Source organism: Limulus polyphemus, unplaced genomic scaffold (genome assembly GCF_000517525.1).
Source record: "Limulus polyphemus unplaced genomic scaffold, Limulus_polyphemus-2.1.2 Scaffold229, whole genome shotgun sequence".
NCBI classification, from domain to species: Eukaryota; Metazoa; Arthropoda; class Merostomata; order Xiphosura; family Limulidae; genus Limulus; species Limulus polyphemus.
Window position 1 is genome coordinate 73,937 of NW_013665839.1, and position 18,542 is coordinate 92,478.

The window sequence follows — 18,542 nt, forward strand, 5'->3', positions numbered from 1 at the left end:
CCAATGATGCTAGCCTTGACAGTAAGTTGAAATATTTCTTTGTTAATAACCGCTCCAATGATACTGGCCTTGGCAGTAAGTTGAAATATTTCGTTAATAACTCCTCCAATGATACTAGCCTTCGCAGTAAGTCGAAATATTTCTCTGGTGTGCGTCTCCACAAGTACAGTGTATAAAGTTTCAGATAGATTTGTTTGTTTGTTTGTAGTTAGGCACAAAGCTACACAAAGGGCTATCTGTGCTCTGCCCACCACGGGTATCAGAACCCGGATTCTAGCGTTGTAAACTGGGGAGCGTCTTAGATAGAAGTAAATACATTTTATTTACATCTGATAAATGATTAGATTTTTCAATATGTAGCTAATTTTGAGACAAGTTATGAATAAGAATGAAACAACTTAAAAGACTGAAAACTACATATATTGTTTCAATGAAAAAAAAGCACCATAACAGTTATTATGGTGTGAATGTCTTTTATAAGCTGACAATGGACATAATGTAGTAGAAGTAATATTAAACACTTTTCTTCTTCTTAAAAAAAAGGAGTGAATAAAGAATGCAATGTTGAAATATAATAGATCTAATGCTAATGTCTCATGACAAGTATAATTAATTAAAACTGTATAATAATACAAAATGTATCTAATAAGAAAATTTTAATACGTATTGCCAGTGTGTTAAAAGTAATGTAGTTGAAATAACATAATAGGCCTAATGACAATGTCTTATGACAAGTATAATTAATTAAAACTGTATAATAATACAAAATGTACCTAATAAGAAAGTTTTAATACAGTATTGCCAGTGTGTGTTAAAAGTAATGTAGTTGAAATAACATAATAGGCCTAATGACAATGTCTTATGACAAGTATAATTAATTAAAACTGTATAATAATACAAAATGTACTTAATAAGAAAGAGTTAACACAATTAAGCTAGTATTTGGGAAGTGTTATTAGTTGATTATCAGGACACTGTTATTTAAAATTATATTTTACTGATGAAAATATTTACCATAAGTTATATACGATTACTGATAATATCTCTTGTGAATGGTTAACTAGTAACATTACCAAAAATAGCCTTATCCATTAAGATAATCTTTGTTAATAATACTACCTTTATTATTTGTGCACAAGCAATTTTTTGTTAACTATAGTAAAAGTAATATGTTATTGTTTAGAAGACTAAAAGACTCACAAAATATATGTAAAAACGCAACTAAACACCACCAACAATGTGAACATGTCTAAACGTTCTCTTATTTCTGTGGTCGTAATGATATAATTAATATTTTCCGATAGTAAAATTTCTTGTCGTAACAACAAAGCTTCAATATTCGAGGTCATATGATTTCCGTAACAAAAACGCAATCTTCAGCACTACATCTATAAATACTGGAATACTTTCCTAACATAACTACGATATCCAGTTCTGCAAGTTTCACTATTTTCCGTAACAGAACAACTAATTAGAACATTACGTCCTTAAAAACTGCAGTACTTTCCTAACGTAACTACGATATCCAGTTCTGCAAGTTTCACTATTTTCTGTAACAGAACAACTAATTAGAACATCACGTCCTTAAAAACTGCAGTACTTTCCTGACATAACTACGATATCCAGTTCTGCAAGTTTCACTATTTTCCGTAACAGAACAACTAATTAGAACATTACGCCCTTAAAAACTGCAGTACTTTCCTGACATAACTACGATATCCAGTTCTGCAAGTTTCACTATTTTCCGTAACAGAACAACTAATTAGAACATTACGTCCTTAAAACCTGCAGTACTTTCCTGACATAACTACGATATCCAGTTCTGCAAGTTTCACTATTTTCCGTAACAGAACAACTAATTAGAACATTACGTCCTTAAAAACTGCAGTACTTTCTTAACCTAACTATGAATTCTAAACTGCCGTTTTTCTGGCATAATATAATAACGGTTCCCTGTTATCATAGGTTTGTGTTTATTTGTTTGTTTATTTTAGAGCAAAGCCACATTGAACTATCTGCTGTGTCCACCGCGGGGAATCGAACCCCGGATTTTTAGAGTTGTAAGTCTACAGACTTACCATTGTAAGGCTACTTGTAAGTTTACGTAGTCTAGAATGATTCTGTTATATATAAATATGGAAACAAAATGTTTCTGTCTTAAAACTATAGCATAAAGTTTGACACATGCATAATTGTGTTGAGTTTTCTTTCGCCGATGTCTACAACACCTACGTCCCATCTTAAACAGTTGATTATCAAAATCTTAATTTCTCTAAATATATATCAACTTAGAAACATAGATTGTATTACAATTCACTAAAAACACTTTTCTGGAAATCAAGGTAACGTAATGCATAGCTGTTTAAAAATAAGATAAAATATTTAAAAGGATTTCTAATATTTAAGGAAAAGCTCTCTTCTGATTTTAAGCGAGAAAATATAGTAGCGCAATAGTAATCGGAATGCTATTTTCTAAGTCAATAAACATTTAAAGAAATATTCAGTTGGCTGATTTCAGAAGCTGCTCGAAGTTCTAACTGTGACATGTAGAGTAAAAAAATAAAACAAAGTGAGTTATATCATTGGAGAAACCACGTTTTTACTCCAGAAACTAAAAGGAAACACATGTGTCTGTTACTGTTTTAGTGCAGAAAAACAAAAATTTGAAAATTGGGCTCTTTTCACTTGAGGACAGATTCGAAATAGGATTTACTGTTACCATGACACCTCTACTATATATATATATGACAAACCAAAGGCAAGAACCATAGCAAGAAATGAACCATCATGACAAAGTGTTACACGCCATTAATATCACGCATGGCTGAAATACTATTTTTTACACATGTTTGATTTCCAGGTGCAATGGACAACTAAAGGGAATGTGGAAAAAAAAATAACAACAATGTATACAGTTAACTGATGTTTATAACAATTTTTAGATTTTTTTATTTTTCGCCAGCTTTCGGCGCTTAAATCGTAACTTGTGAAATATGGCTGTTTTGTAATGTATGTATGTATTTACAAAAGCTCTGGGTAGCAAATTTAAATTACTCTGTTTAATTTGACTTATTATACTTTTAATGGTCTTCATGGACCATTTTTCCCAATTTGTTTCCACGGTTTCAGGTAATCGAAACAAAACTGAATCAGATAGAATTCTAATAAATTGCTATGATTGAACATTTACCGTAGCAATTAGTAACACAATGAATTCCTAAAAAAACAACTCAGAAATCAGTAACAAGTTAGTTACTTTCTTGGACATCAATTTGATTTCTCTAGTTTTCTAGATAAACCATCTCAGTGCTTATTTGTTAAGTATAATTTGCAGGTTTAAATACGAGCCTCTGCAATTTCCATAACGGACCTTTTTCTATCGTAACCACCAAGACTAGGTTTATTTTGTTACAATACTCTAGTAATGCGAGACCACAACCAAGGTCGTTGTTCTTGAGATATCATATAACATACTTCAAAGCGTCATATTTCTTTTTGAGGTCAAGTTTTAATACACCATGAAGAAACAAGGAAAATAACTACAAATTCATTTTCATTTCGTTGATTATTAATACATAAACTGACTAATACAAGGAATAAAAAAATAATAAGTAATTATTGAAATTTGTAGCATTTCAAACCCTGGTGGTAATGGTTGAAACTTTCTGTGTGAGCTCACTTTGAAACCCTGTCTAATAAATGGAACTAACTGGTGGTAATGGTTGAAAGTTTCCGTGAGAGCTCACTTTGAAACCCTGTCTAATAAATAAAACTAACTGGTTTCCGTGTGAGTTCACTTTGAAACCCTGTCTAATAAATGGAACTAACTGGTGGTAATGGTTGAAACTTTCCGTGTGAGCTCACTTTGAAACCCTGTCTAATAAATAAAACTAACTGGTTTCCGTGTGAGTTCACTTTGAAACCCTGTCTAATAAATGGAACTAACTGGTGGTAATGGTTGAAACTTTCCGTGTGAGCTCACTTTGAAACCCTGTCTAATAAATAAAACTAACTGGTGGTAATGGTTGAAAGCTTCCGTATGAGTTCACTTTGAAACCCTGTCTAATAAATAGAACTAACTGGTGGTAATGGTTGAAAGTTTCCTTGTGAGCTCACTTTGAAACCCTGTCTAATAAATAAAGCTAACTGGTGGTAATGGTTGAAAGCTTCCGTATGAGTTCACTTTGAAACCCTGTCTAATAAATGGAACTAACTGGTGGTAATGGTTGAAAGTTTCCGTGTGAGCTCACTTTGAAACCCTGTCTAATAAATAAAACTAACTGGTTTCCGTGTGAGTTCGCTTTGAAACCCTGTCTGGCTGTAATGATTGAAAGCTTTTGGTTTGGTTTGAATTTCGCACAAAGCTACACGTGGGCTATCTGCGCTAGCCGTTCCTAATTTAGCAGTGTAAGACTAGAGAGAAGGCAGCTAGTCATCACCACCCAATGCTAACTCTTGGGCTACTCTTTTACCAACGAATGGTGGGATTGACCGTTACATTATAACGCCTCCACGGCTGAAAGGGCGAGCATGTTTGGTGTGACGGGGATTCGAAACCGCGACCCTCAGATGCACGCGCCCTAACCACCTGGCCATGCATGGCCGAAAAGCTTTTGGATGGGTTCTTAGGAAATACCTGTTTTCACTGATATAGACGTTAGTGATTTGATCGCAGCCACAATATAATATTTGCGTTATGTAAAGTTATTTACACTTTATATACAATGCACGCAATATACTTTATTCTAAATAATTTTGTCGCGAAAATAATTTCCTACTGTGAGAACTCGTCATTTCATTATTTTTGACAATGCTGTTAATTAGCTCTTACACCTAATGAAATCTCACAATCCCATGATTATAATTCGAAATCTATCAAGTCTACTTTTCTCACTAAACGTCTTTTATGTAAATTAATTTTCTGAACCATTCGAAGTTTGATCTCTCTGAGTTTCGTTAACATTAACTGACGGTACTTCTTTGAAATCAAAATTGGTTGTAGAATGTTTATTTATTAATTTGCGATTACTCACGATTATGCACGTGTCTGAATATGCAGAAGAAGATAATCTAAATACTTAAAAACAGTTTCACTGAAGTTAACTGAAAAGCTTTAATGTAGTAGTTCCTGAGAAGTGTCGCAGTGGGGCGCTGGAGAGAAAATGACTTAATGATAGGTGTTGTAAAAAAAAAACGCAAGATATAAAAAAATCTTCTTATGCCAAGTAGACACTCACCCCCCTCTTCCCGGCTATGTGTATGAGGGTCAGTCGCAATTGCAATGATGCGCATGTCTAGATACAGTTTGTTTGTTTTAGCGCAGAGCTGCATAATATACCAACTGCGTTATGTCCATCACGCAGAATCGAGCCCCGGATTTTTGCGTTGTAAATCCATAAAACTGTCGCTAGTCACTGGCCCGTTGAGGGAGGAGGATACGTAAATATAGAAAGATAGGTCTTCTTTTGTATCTATTAGCTTAAATATAGTACAACTTCACCAAATAAACATTGAATCAGTTCCTCAGGACCTAGAAATGTGAAATGTTACAAATTATCAGATGTGCTATCTAGTCCTATCATATCATATCAACGCAAACTACTCGTATGAACCATCTGTGCTGTGCCCACTACGAGTATCGAAATCCGAATTTCAGCGTTACAAGCCTTCGGACTTACCAGTAAGCTATTGGCAAGGGGCTAAAATGTAATTGCAGTAGTTTTTTGTATATTTCCTCTCAACTTATCTCTAATGTTTGATCAGCTAAAGAAAAACATTCTTCCAGTAATAGCGATATGAAAGTTATTGAAAAGTTCGGATTTTGCCAATAAGATACTTAAAAAACAAAATGTTTTGTAAGTTAATTTTTTCATAACTTGGTTCGGAACGATACATTGGCCATGTCTTTATTTGAGAATAAGACTAGAAATACTTTTTAAAACCTTTTTTTTAACCTTAACATTAAGTCCTTAAGATAAAACACTTATATACTTACCATTTGAATTACACTTTGTTTGTTGTAGTCTACTATCAATGAGGTTGCTTTTCTTACTGAAAACCGTAATGGAATTGCTGAGAAAAAAGGGTTTGATATATTATTTAGTACTTGTGTGATGTTTTTATTTTTGATATTTCGAACCATACAGTAAATCATATTACGTTAGTTTCACCATTATACTTAAGTGTCTCATGAATGACTGATGTATATAGTGTTAATTGTATTTAAAAGTGAGTTGAAATGGTGTCGAGACTGGACGTGGGCTAGTGGTTACAGAGATCGAAGTGTGAGTGCAAGAGGTCATGATTCACATCTCCTTGCCGCAAAAAAAAAAAGCAAAAAAGAATGTGTTCCGCACTTTGAGTTTGTGATGTTGACTAGCTGCGTTCCCTTTAATTTATCAGTTCAAAATTAAGGACGGTTATGCGCAAATAGGTGCTGTTGGCTGCTGCTCCCTTTAGTCCTTCAGTTCAAAACTATGGGCTATCTGTGCTCTGCCCACCACGGGTATCGAAACCCGGTTTCTAGCGTTGGAAGTCCGCAGACATAAAATACTTCAGTCGCTATTTTAATGGTTCGTTAAATACAATACACTGAAAAGTTTTGTTTTATCGCAAAGCCAAACACTGGGCTGCTTGCGTTCTCTTTCCACTGTAAGGAATTCAACCCCGAAATTTAGCGTTGTAAGTCCTAAAAACTTACCGCTGACCCACTGAAAGGCCTCTGAAAAGGAATTTTGTCTCGCCAGCTTTATAGTTACACAGTATAATAGAAACATATTTCGAAGAGATCTATGAAGTATTCAGTGCAACTTTGCTGGGTCTCAGTGACTCGGCAAGAAGTCTGTCGGCTTATAACGCTGAACACCGATAGCACAACACAGATATTCCATTGTGTAGCTTTGTTCTTAAGAACAAACAAATAAACTTAGTTGGTAACTTGTGAGTTTTTTAACAAGCGTCTTTTTAAACATTTGTGATTATTGAAAAAAAATAATTAAACACCCGTCCTCGAGGTTCTTTAACATACGTTTCTCTGAATAGCTTTTTATAAGACAGTTAGAATACATTGGTTAAGCCACTGCGAAACGTTTTCAAAGTATTTTTTAACATACGTTTCTCTGAATAGCTTTTTATAAGACAGTTAGAATACATTGGTTAAGCCACTGCGAAACGTTTTCAAAGTATTTTTTTATAACTTCATTAAGAAAGATGTTATAAATCTGTTGAAATATGGCTAAAATCTATGATGAGTTAAGCTTTCGTTTTCTTATTTTCTTTTCTTAAATCCTTTGAATCAAATGTTGGAAAAACGTCAGTGATATGTAATTCACTTCTAAGAATGTACGTTCAAAACCACTTATTTACTTGTGAAAGCCCCATAGGATTTCGCGCAACTTGAATTTTAACAAGAGATGGTAAAAAACCAGATTGATTCTCAATTTGCGTAGGCCAGTATTTCTTAAAAATCTCATTCATTTCTCGGTCTCAAAAGCATCATAGTATTGGTTGATGCACACATGGACTGGTGATTTCAATTTCCTGTATTCGGTGACTCAGAATATTGGTATTTCCTCAAGTTTGCAAAATCTTTTAAATATGTTGGAAGTTCATCGCTGGTAGCTATAACGTCTGTATAACGGTACAGCCACGTGAGAAAACTCCATACGGCAGTCACGTTAGCCACCCACTTCACTCACAATAGTTTGTAAACTTGAAGAAAGACTTCGCTAAATCTTTTTTTTTTGTTGTGTGTGTGTGTGTTGTGACATCTCGTCGCTCAGGGCTGTCTGTCCAGTAAATACTATTTTTCCAAGTTTATTTCTTTCTATCAGCTGGATAAAATGAGGTGACAACTCAGAGTTCATTTAATTCATGCACTGCCACCTTGCGTCTTAGGTTGACCTAAAAAGTTTGAGAAATATTAATTGATCTATTTAATAATGAAATGCTAAAAATAATTTTCTACCCCAAACTGAAAAATAAATGTACTTACATCTTGGGGACAAAAGCCGTTTCTTTATACTTTTCTAAGTATGCCTTTAGGTATTTACTGTCAGGTTCAGGGCCCGGCATGGCCAGGTGGTTAGGGCGCTCGACTCGCAATCTGAGGGTCGCGGGTTCGTCACACCAAACATGCTCACCCTTTCAGCCGTGGGAGCGTTATAATGTGTAATCGTTGTTGATCATTTTACTAAATTCAGTCTAATTCAATGAAACTTAGCTGACGCTTACCTATAATGTCGAATCTCTTTAAAGCTCCAACAATACTTTTGTGAAAACTATCCTTGCATACAATTGGCATCCTTTTCATTCTTCAGTGAAGAAACACCTCTTAATTAAGACATCTAAGTTTGTATTATTTGTAAAGAATCTGACAGTATTGTTTGTTTGTTTTTTGAATTTCGCGCAAAACTACACGAGGGCTATCTGCGCTAGCCGTCCCTAAGTTAGCAGTGTAAGACTGGAGGGAAGGTAGCTAGTCATCACCACCCACCGCCAACTCTTGGGCTACTCTTTTACCAACGAATAGTGCGATTGACCGTTACATGTTTATGAAATAGTTACAATATTTACACATGTTTATGAAATAGTTACAATATTTACACATGTTTATGAAATAGTTACAATATTTTAGACTCTTAAGTGGTGAGTTGAGGAATATACTGAACAACACTTTGTCTCTCTCTCTTTTTCAATACCTTTTATTTATGAAATGATATAAAAACAGAGTGTTGCTTGCATAATCTGATCAAAACATTTTACATGTACGCAAATAGGCAGCTTAGAGTGAAGGAATCAGCCATATAAAGATGTCAAATAAATCAACACCGTGTTATACGTTATATTAAAACGATTTTGGAGCCTCACCAGTTTGTTACAGTCAGTGTCACTACGTTAGGTCATGCCCTATCTGAAGAACATGCATCTTGTCAATCGCACTGAAACGTAGTTTAATTGCAAAACGCTTCATCGTAAGGCTGTCAAGTCCAAAGCACAAACCTCCTCCCTACTTGCTTTTCATCAACTATCTAGTGTACGAAGACTGCGGTGTAACAACAGTCTGATCGCAGAGGAATCCAGAAACGATTTGACCTCTATTCCTTCGTATGGAATAGTATGAAGACCAGTATGTCATTCCAGCTGCTTGAGGTATGTGACGGTTGAAAAGAGAGGTACAATTGGAAGCCTTTTTTTTGGTGAGCTCGTATCTTGTTGGCCTCGTTTCCAAACGAAGATGTTTCATGAGTATATAGCAAGCATAGTGTTGAAATGGATATGTGTACGGCTTTTGCCACTTACCTTTGTGTTCGTGGATTTTCAACTATTATAAGATGTACTTTGCTTACCACGGCGGTGGTATGACTTGTAGTAGGTCTCTTTCTGGAAAGTCCTGGTGTCCAAGTTGATCTATATTTTTCATTTTCCAATTCAAATACTCTAAATGCTTTCAGATGTTATCTGAACAACACTTTGTCTCTCTTTTTTTTCAATACATTTGTTGCTTGCATACTCTGATCAAACAGAGTAAGTCTGTAAGTCTGGGGTGCATTAAAACTCCATACTTTTGTATTGTTCTCAATGTCAAGGATTAGGTATTTCATCTGAAGTTACTATGTGTATATAAAATAATACAGATTATGATAAATACTCTGTTTTTTTAATTCATGCTCAGAAAATGTATTTTGTCAATTCTTTATTTCCACATATTTAGAACTCTATGCAATAAACAATATACAAATGCATATGTATTATTGTTTTAACCGATATCCTGTGAACTGATACAAAAAAAGTTGATTTCCTACTTCTTCAGAAAAAGCGAAACAAAATTTTCAATTTTGCTTTTATGGAAAATCTGACTCACGAATGCTCATTAAAACCTATTTTAGAATTTAAGCTTTTCTCGACTACAACTAATGATACCTGGCTATTCACAGTTCGAATTGTTAACAAAAATTGAAAATAATAGTTTCTAAATTTCACATAACCAAAAGATGGTTGTGTACATTAAAAAAAGCAATCAGTAAAACTAAGAAACAACTATCTGTAACACATTTTTAGGAACCTTTATAAAATATCCGTATTTAACGGAAAATATCTGAAAAATTACTCTAAAATTATGCAAAATATCCAGTTGCTTAATAATGTTGCTTAAGATGCACCCCTCACCAAACTTGCTCTTCCTTTCAGCCGTGGGGTCGTTATAATGTGACGGTCAATCACTATATTCGTTGTTATACCAAGAGTTGTCAGTAGATGGTGTTAATTAGTTGCTTTCTCTCTAGTCTACCATTGTTAAATCAGGGAATGCTAGCGTAGATATCCCTCGTGTAGCTTTGCGCGAAATTTAAAACAAACTAAACTTTAAAACGTGGAACTTTAACAAAGTTCTTAAAAATATGTTGCCGGTACTTTTTGTATAATTTTACTCTTTTTTTTTCCAGCGTAAATTAATATAATTTGGAAATTTGGTTTTAGTTGTTGTTAAGCACAAAACTACACGATGGGCTATCTGTGCTCTATCTATCACGGATATCAGAAACCATTTTCTAGCATTGTAAGCCTGCAGACTTGCCGCTGAGCCTTTGAACTATATATAATACCTTTCGTAGAGGGGTCTGGTGGTTACGGCGCTCGACTCACAATCTGCTGGTCGCGGGTTCGAATCCATGTCACCGAAAGTATTCGCTCTTTCAGCCGTTTGGGCATTATAATATAACAGTCAATCCCACTATCCATTGGTAAAAGAGTAACCCAAGAGTCGGAGCGGGCGGTGTTGACTAGGCATCTTCTCTTTTGTCTATCACTACTAAATTAAGGACGGCTAGCGCAGATAACCTTGCGCAAAATTCAAAACAAACAAACAAACAAACTATTCGTATAAGTAGACAAATAAATCAGAAATTGTGTTTCGATTTGTGTTTCTATGTATTTAGACGTACGTAAGGAAACGAACATTTTCTTGTTTCTTTACTGATGACATATTTCTGATTGATTTCTCCACATATAGGTAAATTTTGTCTTCTTGGTGAATATAATTCGGGTGTTGGTCACGAGACTTCGCTCTCGAGAAGCTACCCATATTAGGTGTGTGTGTTTCACAAACGTTTTAATCTCCTTTTCGAGTAAAATATATATACAGAAGAAAATATTCATTGTTAACTTATCCAGGATATGAAATAAATCATTATTCTTTGAGATAATTTACCAGTTGGTAGTTCGTAAAAGTTGAATAATTACTGCATAATTACCGTTTAGTTGCTTCAAACAGCATGAATTCAAAAATAAGATTTGTATTTTGTGGACAGAATGTTGTGCAATAATTTTTTTTAACAATGAAACAGCTTTTATCAGAACTTTTGGCAAAATTTACATTGAAACATTTTTAATCGTGTGAATTTTAGCATAGTTTTAAAACAGCTAAATTCTGATTCTAGGAGAGCCATCAAAGCTACGGTGTTGTTGTTCCCGTTGTTAGGAATTACTCACTTGTTGTTTTGTGTCAACCCGAAAGATGACGCCACTTTAGAAGAAGCTTACATGATAACAAATGCCGTTTTACAATCCTCTCAGGTAAGAAATTTTTAATATTTCTGTAAATTTCTAGCCTTTTTCTTATGATTAGTTATTTTTTAATGAAATTTGGTCCTCTTTTCAAAAAACTAACATTCCAGATTTTGAAGAATTATTTTGCTATTCCATACTGACCTTATCAACGCGTGTAGGACTATTTTAACCAGAAAGAGAACGTTACGAATTAATTAAATTAAAATGTTGCTAGGATTTAATTTTCATCTAGTTTAACAATCACGGGAAGAAACGTGACATTTCGTTAGTGCTCTGGGGAACTCAATTCAAATATTTTTTAACTTCTTGAAAAAGTATTAGGAAATTGAAATATTTATAGACGTCTCACATAATACCACACTGCTACACGATCCCAAACAAGTAAATATTCAGACATTGGATATATCTCACCTACAAGTAAATATGACTTTCTAATGCCGGGTGTGGCTAAATGGTTAGCCTCTCGGACTATGAACCTATGGACCCAAGGTTCGCGTGTTATTATCGCAAAGAAACAAAAATCGTATTTTGCACTTTGGGACCGTGGATACATTTTGAGAGTGATGGTTATATCCCACTATTCGATTAGAATAGCCTAAGTTTGCGGTGGCACTATCGGCTAGATGGCTTTCCTTTAGTCTATCAGTTAAAAATTATGGACGGTTAGAGCAGATAACCTTCATCATCTATGGGGCAATATCAAGACAAACAGAGTAATTTTTTAAAGGTTAAAAGTGGAATTTGGAAGACTTCGGCATCATATTAGTTGGTTTATCTATGTAGCTCCTCTGTGGCTCAGCAATAACTCTAAAAGCTTCTAATGTTAAAAACCGGGGTTCAATGTTCGTGGTGGACACAATACAGAAAGCTCATTGTGTAACATTGTGTAACAAAAGAACCACTTGTTATCGCTACTACGAACAAATATATTTGTTTATCAAAGGCCATCTTTGCTTAAAAGCATTTGATGATAGTTCTTATTTTGAGTTTCTAACCAACATCGAACATCGTTAATAAAAAAAACTTTGTTTGCCTATATAACACTCAAGTTTGACTCTTAAGGGTCAAAAATGTTATACGATCCCCTGCTTAAGACTAATATCTTGTTTGTTATATTATTTCGTGTTTTGTTCTTGTGATATTTTTATACCACATAAAGCATGCACGTCAAATCATGCCTGAATTTTCTATTGATTTTATTTAATGTTTTTGTTTGTTCATAGTTAAGCACATAGTTACACAATGGGATATCTGTGCCGTGCCCACCATGTGAATCGAAACCTGAGTTCTAGGTCCGTTGACTTACCGCTATGCCACTGATGTCGAAAATGCTACGATCGTGCTATACTCGCACTTCGCTATTCCTTTTTATATCCATCAACGTTATCTAAGTTGTAGATTTTCCTATTAGCAATTCACTTATACCAATGTAAACATAAGAAACTTATGTTTATTGCAGATAATCAATAACATATAGCTTTAGAAATCTCACTTACTGGCAGCATATTACTTTCTTCCTTCACCTCTCTAGGTTTATTTGTTCACTTTCACATCTTCCGGATTTTTTTGTCCGTTTCTTTCTCAGATCCACGTCGAACCGGCCCCCTTTTTATTGTGACCTTACATCTGTTCCCCGTATACAAGATTAAAACGTTTCGCAACCATAGCATATTTTGTAGTCTTCATACTGGCTGAGCTTAGAAAGCTAGTACCTATACTCCCTAACTCATTTTCTAATCACTTAAAGTACTGTAATCCCCTAATTCTTTAGAGACTGACCAAAGGCCGGATGCTTTCTCACACTCATAACAAAAAATTTATTATAGTTGTTATTATTTTATATTATATGCAATTTAATGTTTTCGTACTTGAATATATGACATTAACAAATATTTACAATGTACTACGACAATAAGATTAACAAATATAATTTTATTGATCAGAAGATTCTTCTTCTCTTTTCGGCCTTAGGGGATTTTCCTGGCAGTACTTTACTGTTTCATGAACACGGAGGTAAATACACATTTCCTATGATAATGTTTCATGGACACGGAAGTAAGTACACATTTCCTATGATAATGTTTCATGAACACGCAGGCAAGTACACATTTTCTATGATAATGTTTAATGAACACGGAGGTAAGTACACATTTCCTATGCTAATGTTTCATGAACACGGAGGTAAGTACACATTTCCTATGATAATGTTTCATGAACACGGAAGTAAGTACACATTTCCTATGATAATGTTTCATGAACACGGAAGTAAGTACACATTTCCTATGATAATGTTTCATGAACACGGAGGTAAGTACACATTTCCTATGATAATGTTTCATTCTACGTCTTCCAGTCTCCAACTTACCTAGTGGAATATGGAACCTCTTTGCCGCCCAAATGAATGATGGAGAAATTTGTTGGTCTCAAAACTTTCGGAAAAAATATCTTAACTTATAAGCTCAGAATAATATCCTGCAAATTGTAAACAGACAGTATGTAATCTTTACTATTATTGACTTTTAATATTATAGCTCTGATTCAAACTTTGTAATTTACGTAAGACTACTGAATTATACGTACAACTTAAACATTGAACGTGCTATCTAACCAATTTGGGATCTAATGTAGTGTTAACAGCATTATAGGTAGATGTTAGTGATGAAAATCAAATCTTTAAAGACTTTTTGCTCTACTTATAATGATATCGTTTATTCTTGGCAAAATATGATATATTATGAAACATTTAAAATGTCGGCATAATTCAATTGCTCTAGTTATTTTCCTGATCTTACAAACACAATTTTTGAATTTCTTCACGATAATGTTTTTTTTTCTCGCTATAAAATTAAACAAGTACTAACTCCAGTAAAACTAGATTATCTATTATTTATTCTATATTACCAAAGGTAACACCCCTTCTTAGTAATAAGTCTATCTTCAATGAACTCGCATAAGAAACCCATGACACACTGTCACTTAGAATTTATGACGATTAACTGATGCCATAATGACCTAATTGAATTCTAGATACCACGATAAAATAAACTAATGTACTTTCAAAGACATGTTATTATATGAATGTAGCACTGATGGCATGAATGTCCGAGGCATTTAAGCCTACTTACTGACAAAGGGAAACGTGTTGCGTAAATGAAAGACCACTGTGTATAACTGAAGTAGAAGATCAACTCAATTACCCAGAAGCCATTTCTTCCGGGCCAGTTAAAATATGTTGTGGAACGAAATGACACAACTAACATTAAATCCATCGCCCAGAGCATTTATAAGATTTCAAGACTACAGCTCAACATGTCTACTGAGGGAAGACGGCCTTATGCTGCTGTGTTTAACGGATGTGTTGCGGTCCGTAAAATAATAAAACGGCTAGTTAGTTTATTTAACCGCTTTGTAAACTTACTGGCAAACTCACATAAACGCTCGTTATGTATCTGTAAGCTGGTATAAGTTTAATTCTTCCAAGATACGTTTTTGTAGAATTCCAGTAAATATTTTTTTTATCTTAAAGCAATAAATGTTGAGCAAATACAATGTTCAAATCTTGGATCAATAACGAAAAATAATTCTAGAAATTTCAATAAATTCTAGTTATCTTAAAATTAGTGTTACAACTATTTTTGTGAGATTTGTTAGATTTTTATTATTTGAAATACTTATTATTGTATTTAGTAACTTAAAGCGAATTTGATATTTGAAGAAGTCTGCTGTTATTCAAGCATAAAAATCAATGATTCAGGTGATTTAAAAACTCGTCTGTTATAAAAATCAGTAATTCAGGTGATATGAAAATACTTCTGTTATAAAACTCAATAATTCAGGTGATTTGAAAATACTTCTGTTATAAAACTCAATAATTCTGGTGATTTGAAAATACTTCTGTTATAAAAATCAATAATTCAGGTGATTTGAAAATACTTCTGTTATAAAACTCAATAATTCAGGTGACTTGAAAATACTTCTGTTAAATGAAATATTTTCAAGATATTAGTACGTTCTCTTGTGGCCTGTCAAAAAGTTTCATCTAAATGGTATCTTCTTATATGAGAAATAAATAATCATCACAGTTATTATATGAAGATAAAGAATGAAAGAAACTTTAAATCAATATTCAGATAACGATGAAAATTACTGATTTTCGACTTGAATCCAATTTTCTGTTGTTTTTGTTTGTGACTTTTTTGTTATTGTTCTCTATCTAAAACAAAAGATCAAATGGGCTACTTTTGAGTAACTGTCTTAATAGGATTAACTCAAGAAGAATTTCTGGACACCCTCCGCGGTATGTAAACTCCAAACGACTAATAGGATTAACCCAAGAAGAATTTCTTGACACCCTCCGCGGAATGTAAACTCTAAACGACTAATAGGATTAACCCAAGAAGAATTTCTTGACACCCTCCGCGGAATGTAAACTCTAAACGACTAATAGGATTAACCCAAGAAGAATTTCTTGACACCCTCCGCGGAATGTAAACTCTAAACGACTAATAGGATTAACCCAAGAAGAATTTCTTGACACCCTCCACGGAATGTAAACTTTAAACGACTAATAGGATTAACTGAAGAAGAATTTCTTGACACCCTCCGCGGAATGTAAACTCTAAAGGACTAATAGGATTAACCCAAGAAGAATTTCTTGACACCCTCCACGGAATGTAAACTTTAAACGACTTGAAAGAACAGGGTGTTAAAACATTTCTCACCCTCTAAATTTCTTATATTGTTTAAGGTTTGTTTTTACAGTTACTTATTTGTGTTTGTTTTTGTCCTACAGGTACAAACTGCTCTGAGAAACGCCTATCTTCGTGCTGCTGTTCGAAGAAATGCTACTTCCAACGCAAGAGACCGTGGTTTCTCCAATACTTCTGCAACCTATTACGACTGCTCAACAACTTGCAGTCCGCGCCACAAGAGGGCTTCAGCTAAAGCTGTTCATATTCATTTGTCTGATTTAACAAACTCAAAAGTTATTGGAAAACAATCTTGTCGGGTATAATGGTCTTTCCTTTGTCGTTTTCCCCCCTAATATTATCACATCTTTGAAATACTAGTGAACTGTCGTGAAAAAAAAAAGGTGAATAATATATGTCGAGATATTTCTTCTTTGCTTTAGGTATGCATATCAATAAAAGTTTATTCTAGCTTTGAACGTCTAGAACGTTGAACACTAAATGAAACAAAAAAAAAGCATAATTAAAACTACATATTGTTAAGTCTGAGAAGAAATAAGAATTGAATAATTCTTAATTGAAAAATATATTCAAGCACAAGTTTACCATTTTGTGTTGTTTATTAAGTATAATTATTTATTATTGATACATTACGTCAAATACTAAATGGAAATATTGAAGTTTATTTATACAATACTTAATTATCTAAACCAAAGAACTACTGTGTCAACTTTTGTAAGTATTTTTTTTGTTCTACGTTGATTCCTATGTTTATTCTTGTTTAAATGCGAATACATTGAAATATTACAGTAATATGGGTTTGCTAGATTATCATAGAAGAAGAGAATCTAATGGTAAACTAAAATTTTTTTATCTTTGATCCCAAAAAAGTTAAGGATATTTAGTATTTGTGAATGGGATTGATTGTTGTTAAGCGCAAACCTACATAATTATAGTCTGTGCTCCGCTCGTCACGGGTAACGAAACTCGATTTTTAGCGTCGTAATCCTGCAGACTTGGTAGGGGATTTTATATTAAATGTTGTTGTTTTTTTAAATTAGGGTTTCTTACACACCGTTTATATGAAATAGAAATAGAACTGGGTAACTAACAAACCGAGCAGTTATAAAAAAAATATCATTATCCTTTCCCCTTCTGTTAGTCTCTTTGTTTATTGTGGGGTTGAATTCTGAGTGAGGACGTCAGCAAACGAAATACATGTTACAAAAAATAATTCTGTTCATGGAGAACCTCTTCAAGCAAGTGAGGTTCTTGACTTTGTGGTCTTTCATTATCTGTTGCTCGAATACTATAGTTACCAAACAAAAAAGTTTTATAGCACAGTAAATGACCAAAAATGACCTTAGATAATGTCCACAAAATTTAGTTCACCTTTACAGTCCTCCAGTAGGTCCGCGGTAGGTTTATCGAATTACAACGCTAAATCCGGTGTTCGATTCCACATGGAGGACAGAACGCAGATATCCTATTGTGTAGTTTTGAAGGATTACTCCGCTAGAAACTGGGTTTCGATACTCGTGGTGGGCAAAGCGTAGATAGCTCATTGTGTAGCTTTGTACTTGACAACAAACAAACAAACTAATGACCTGAATCGAGCAGGGCAGGTTGCACAGTGGACTGCTCGTACACAAAGCTGTTAGAGGTTTCATCTCTATCTCTACCTACTTCTGTGTTATGAGCTAGGTGTCAGTGTGGTATGTCTAGTTAACAGTAGTTATGCTGCTTGGTCTGATATCCTCATTGTAACTTGGTGAAGTGTTTTTATGCTGCGTGCATTGCCTAATGTTTTCTGATATCTATGTATTTACCTTGTGTTGAATATCTGTCATTTCATTGAAAATGTTCATCAACATGTTTAAATTCTGTGGAGGGAAAGGATTAACTGAAGTACTGAGAGGAAGTCATTAGCATCTTGAAAACATGCTCTTCACTGTTTACTACCATTTATGGTTATGGTCAACACAGTGACAGTACCAAGCCACTCAAAACAAGCAACAATCTTCACCCATAGCCGTATCATTCGTAGGAAATATTGTAATAAGATTGAAGAAAACTGCTCAGTAACCTGTGTATGATACAGACATGACAAAATGTCATTACTAAAGTATAACAGTTATAGATATTAGTCAATTAAAGCAGATAAGAATAAACGCAGGTCTGATGGGATTGTGATAACTGTTATACATATTAGTCAATTAAAGCAGATAAGAATAAACGCAGGTCTGATGGGATTGTGATAACTGTTATAGATATTAGTCAATTAAAGCA

General features: G+C 34.0%; 1 protein-coding gene across 1 annotated transcript in view; it reads left to right on the forward strand.

Annotated features, from left to right (window-relative positions):
- The window catches only part of LOC106478583 (corticotropin-releasing factor receptor 2-like), a gene marked incomplete at its 5' end in the record, with an annotated part of 56,631 nt that extends 40,052 nt beyond the window's left edge, over positions 1 to 16,579 (forward strand). Inside the window, 4 exons of the mRNA XM_022382200.1 lie at positions 11,009 to 11,085; positions 11,436 to 11,571; positions 13,537 to 13,578; positions 16,358 to 16,579. Coding sequence (XP_022237908.1) covers positions 11,009 to 11,085; positions 11,436 to 11,571; positions 13,537 to 13,578; positions 16,358 to 16,579 — 477 coding nt within the window. The remainder of the gene's footprint in view (positions 1 to 11,008; positions 11,086 to 11,435; positions 11,572 to 13,536; positions 13,579 to 16,357) is intronic.
- Positions 16,580 to 18,542: the final 1,963 nt, after the last annotated feature.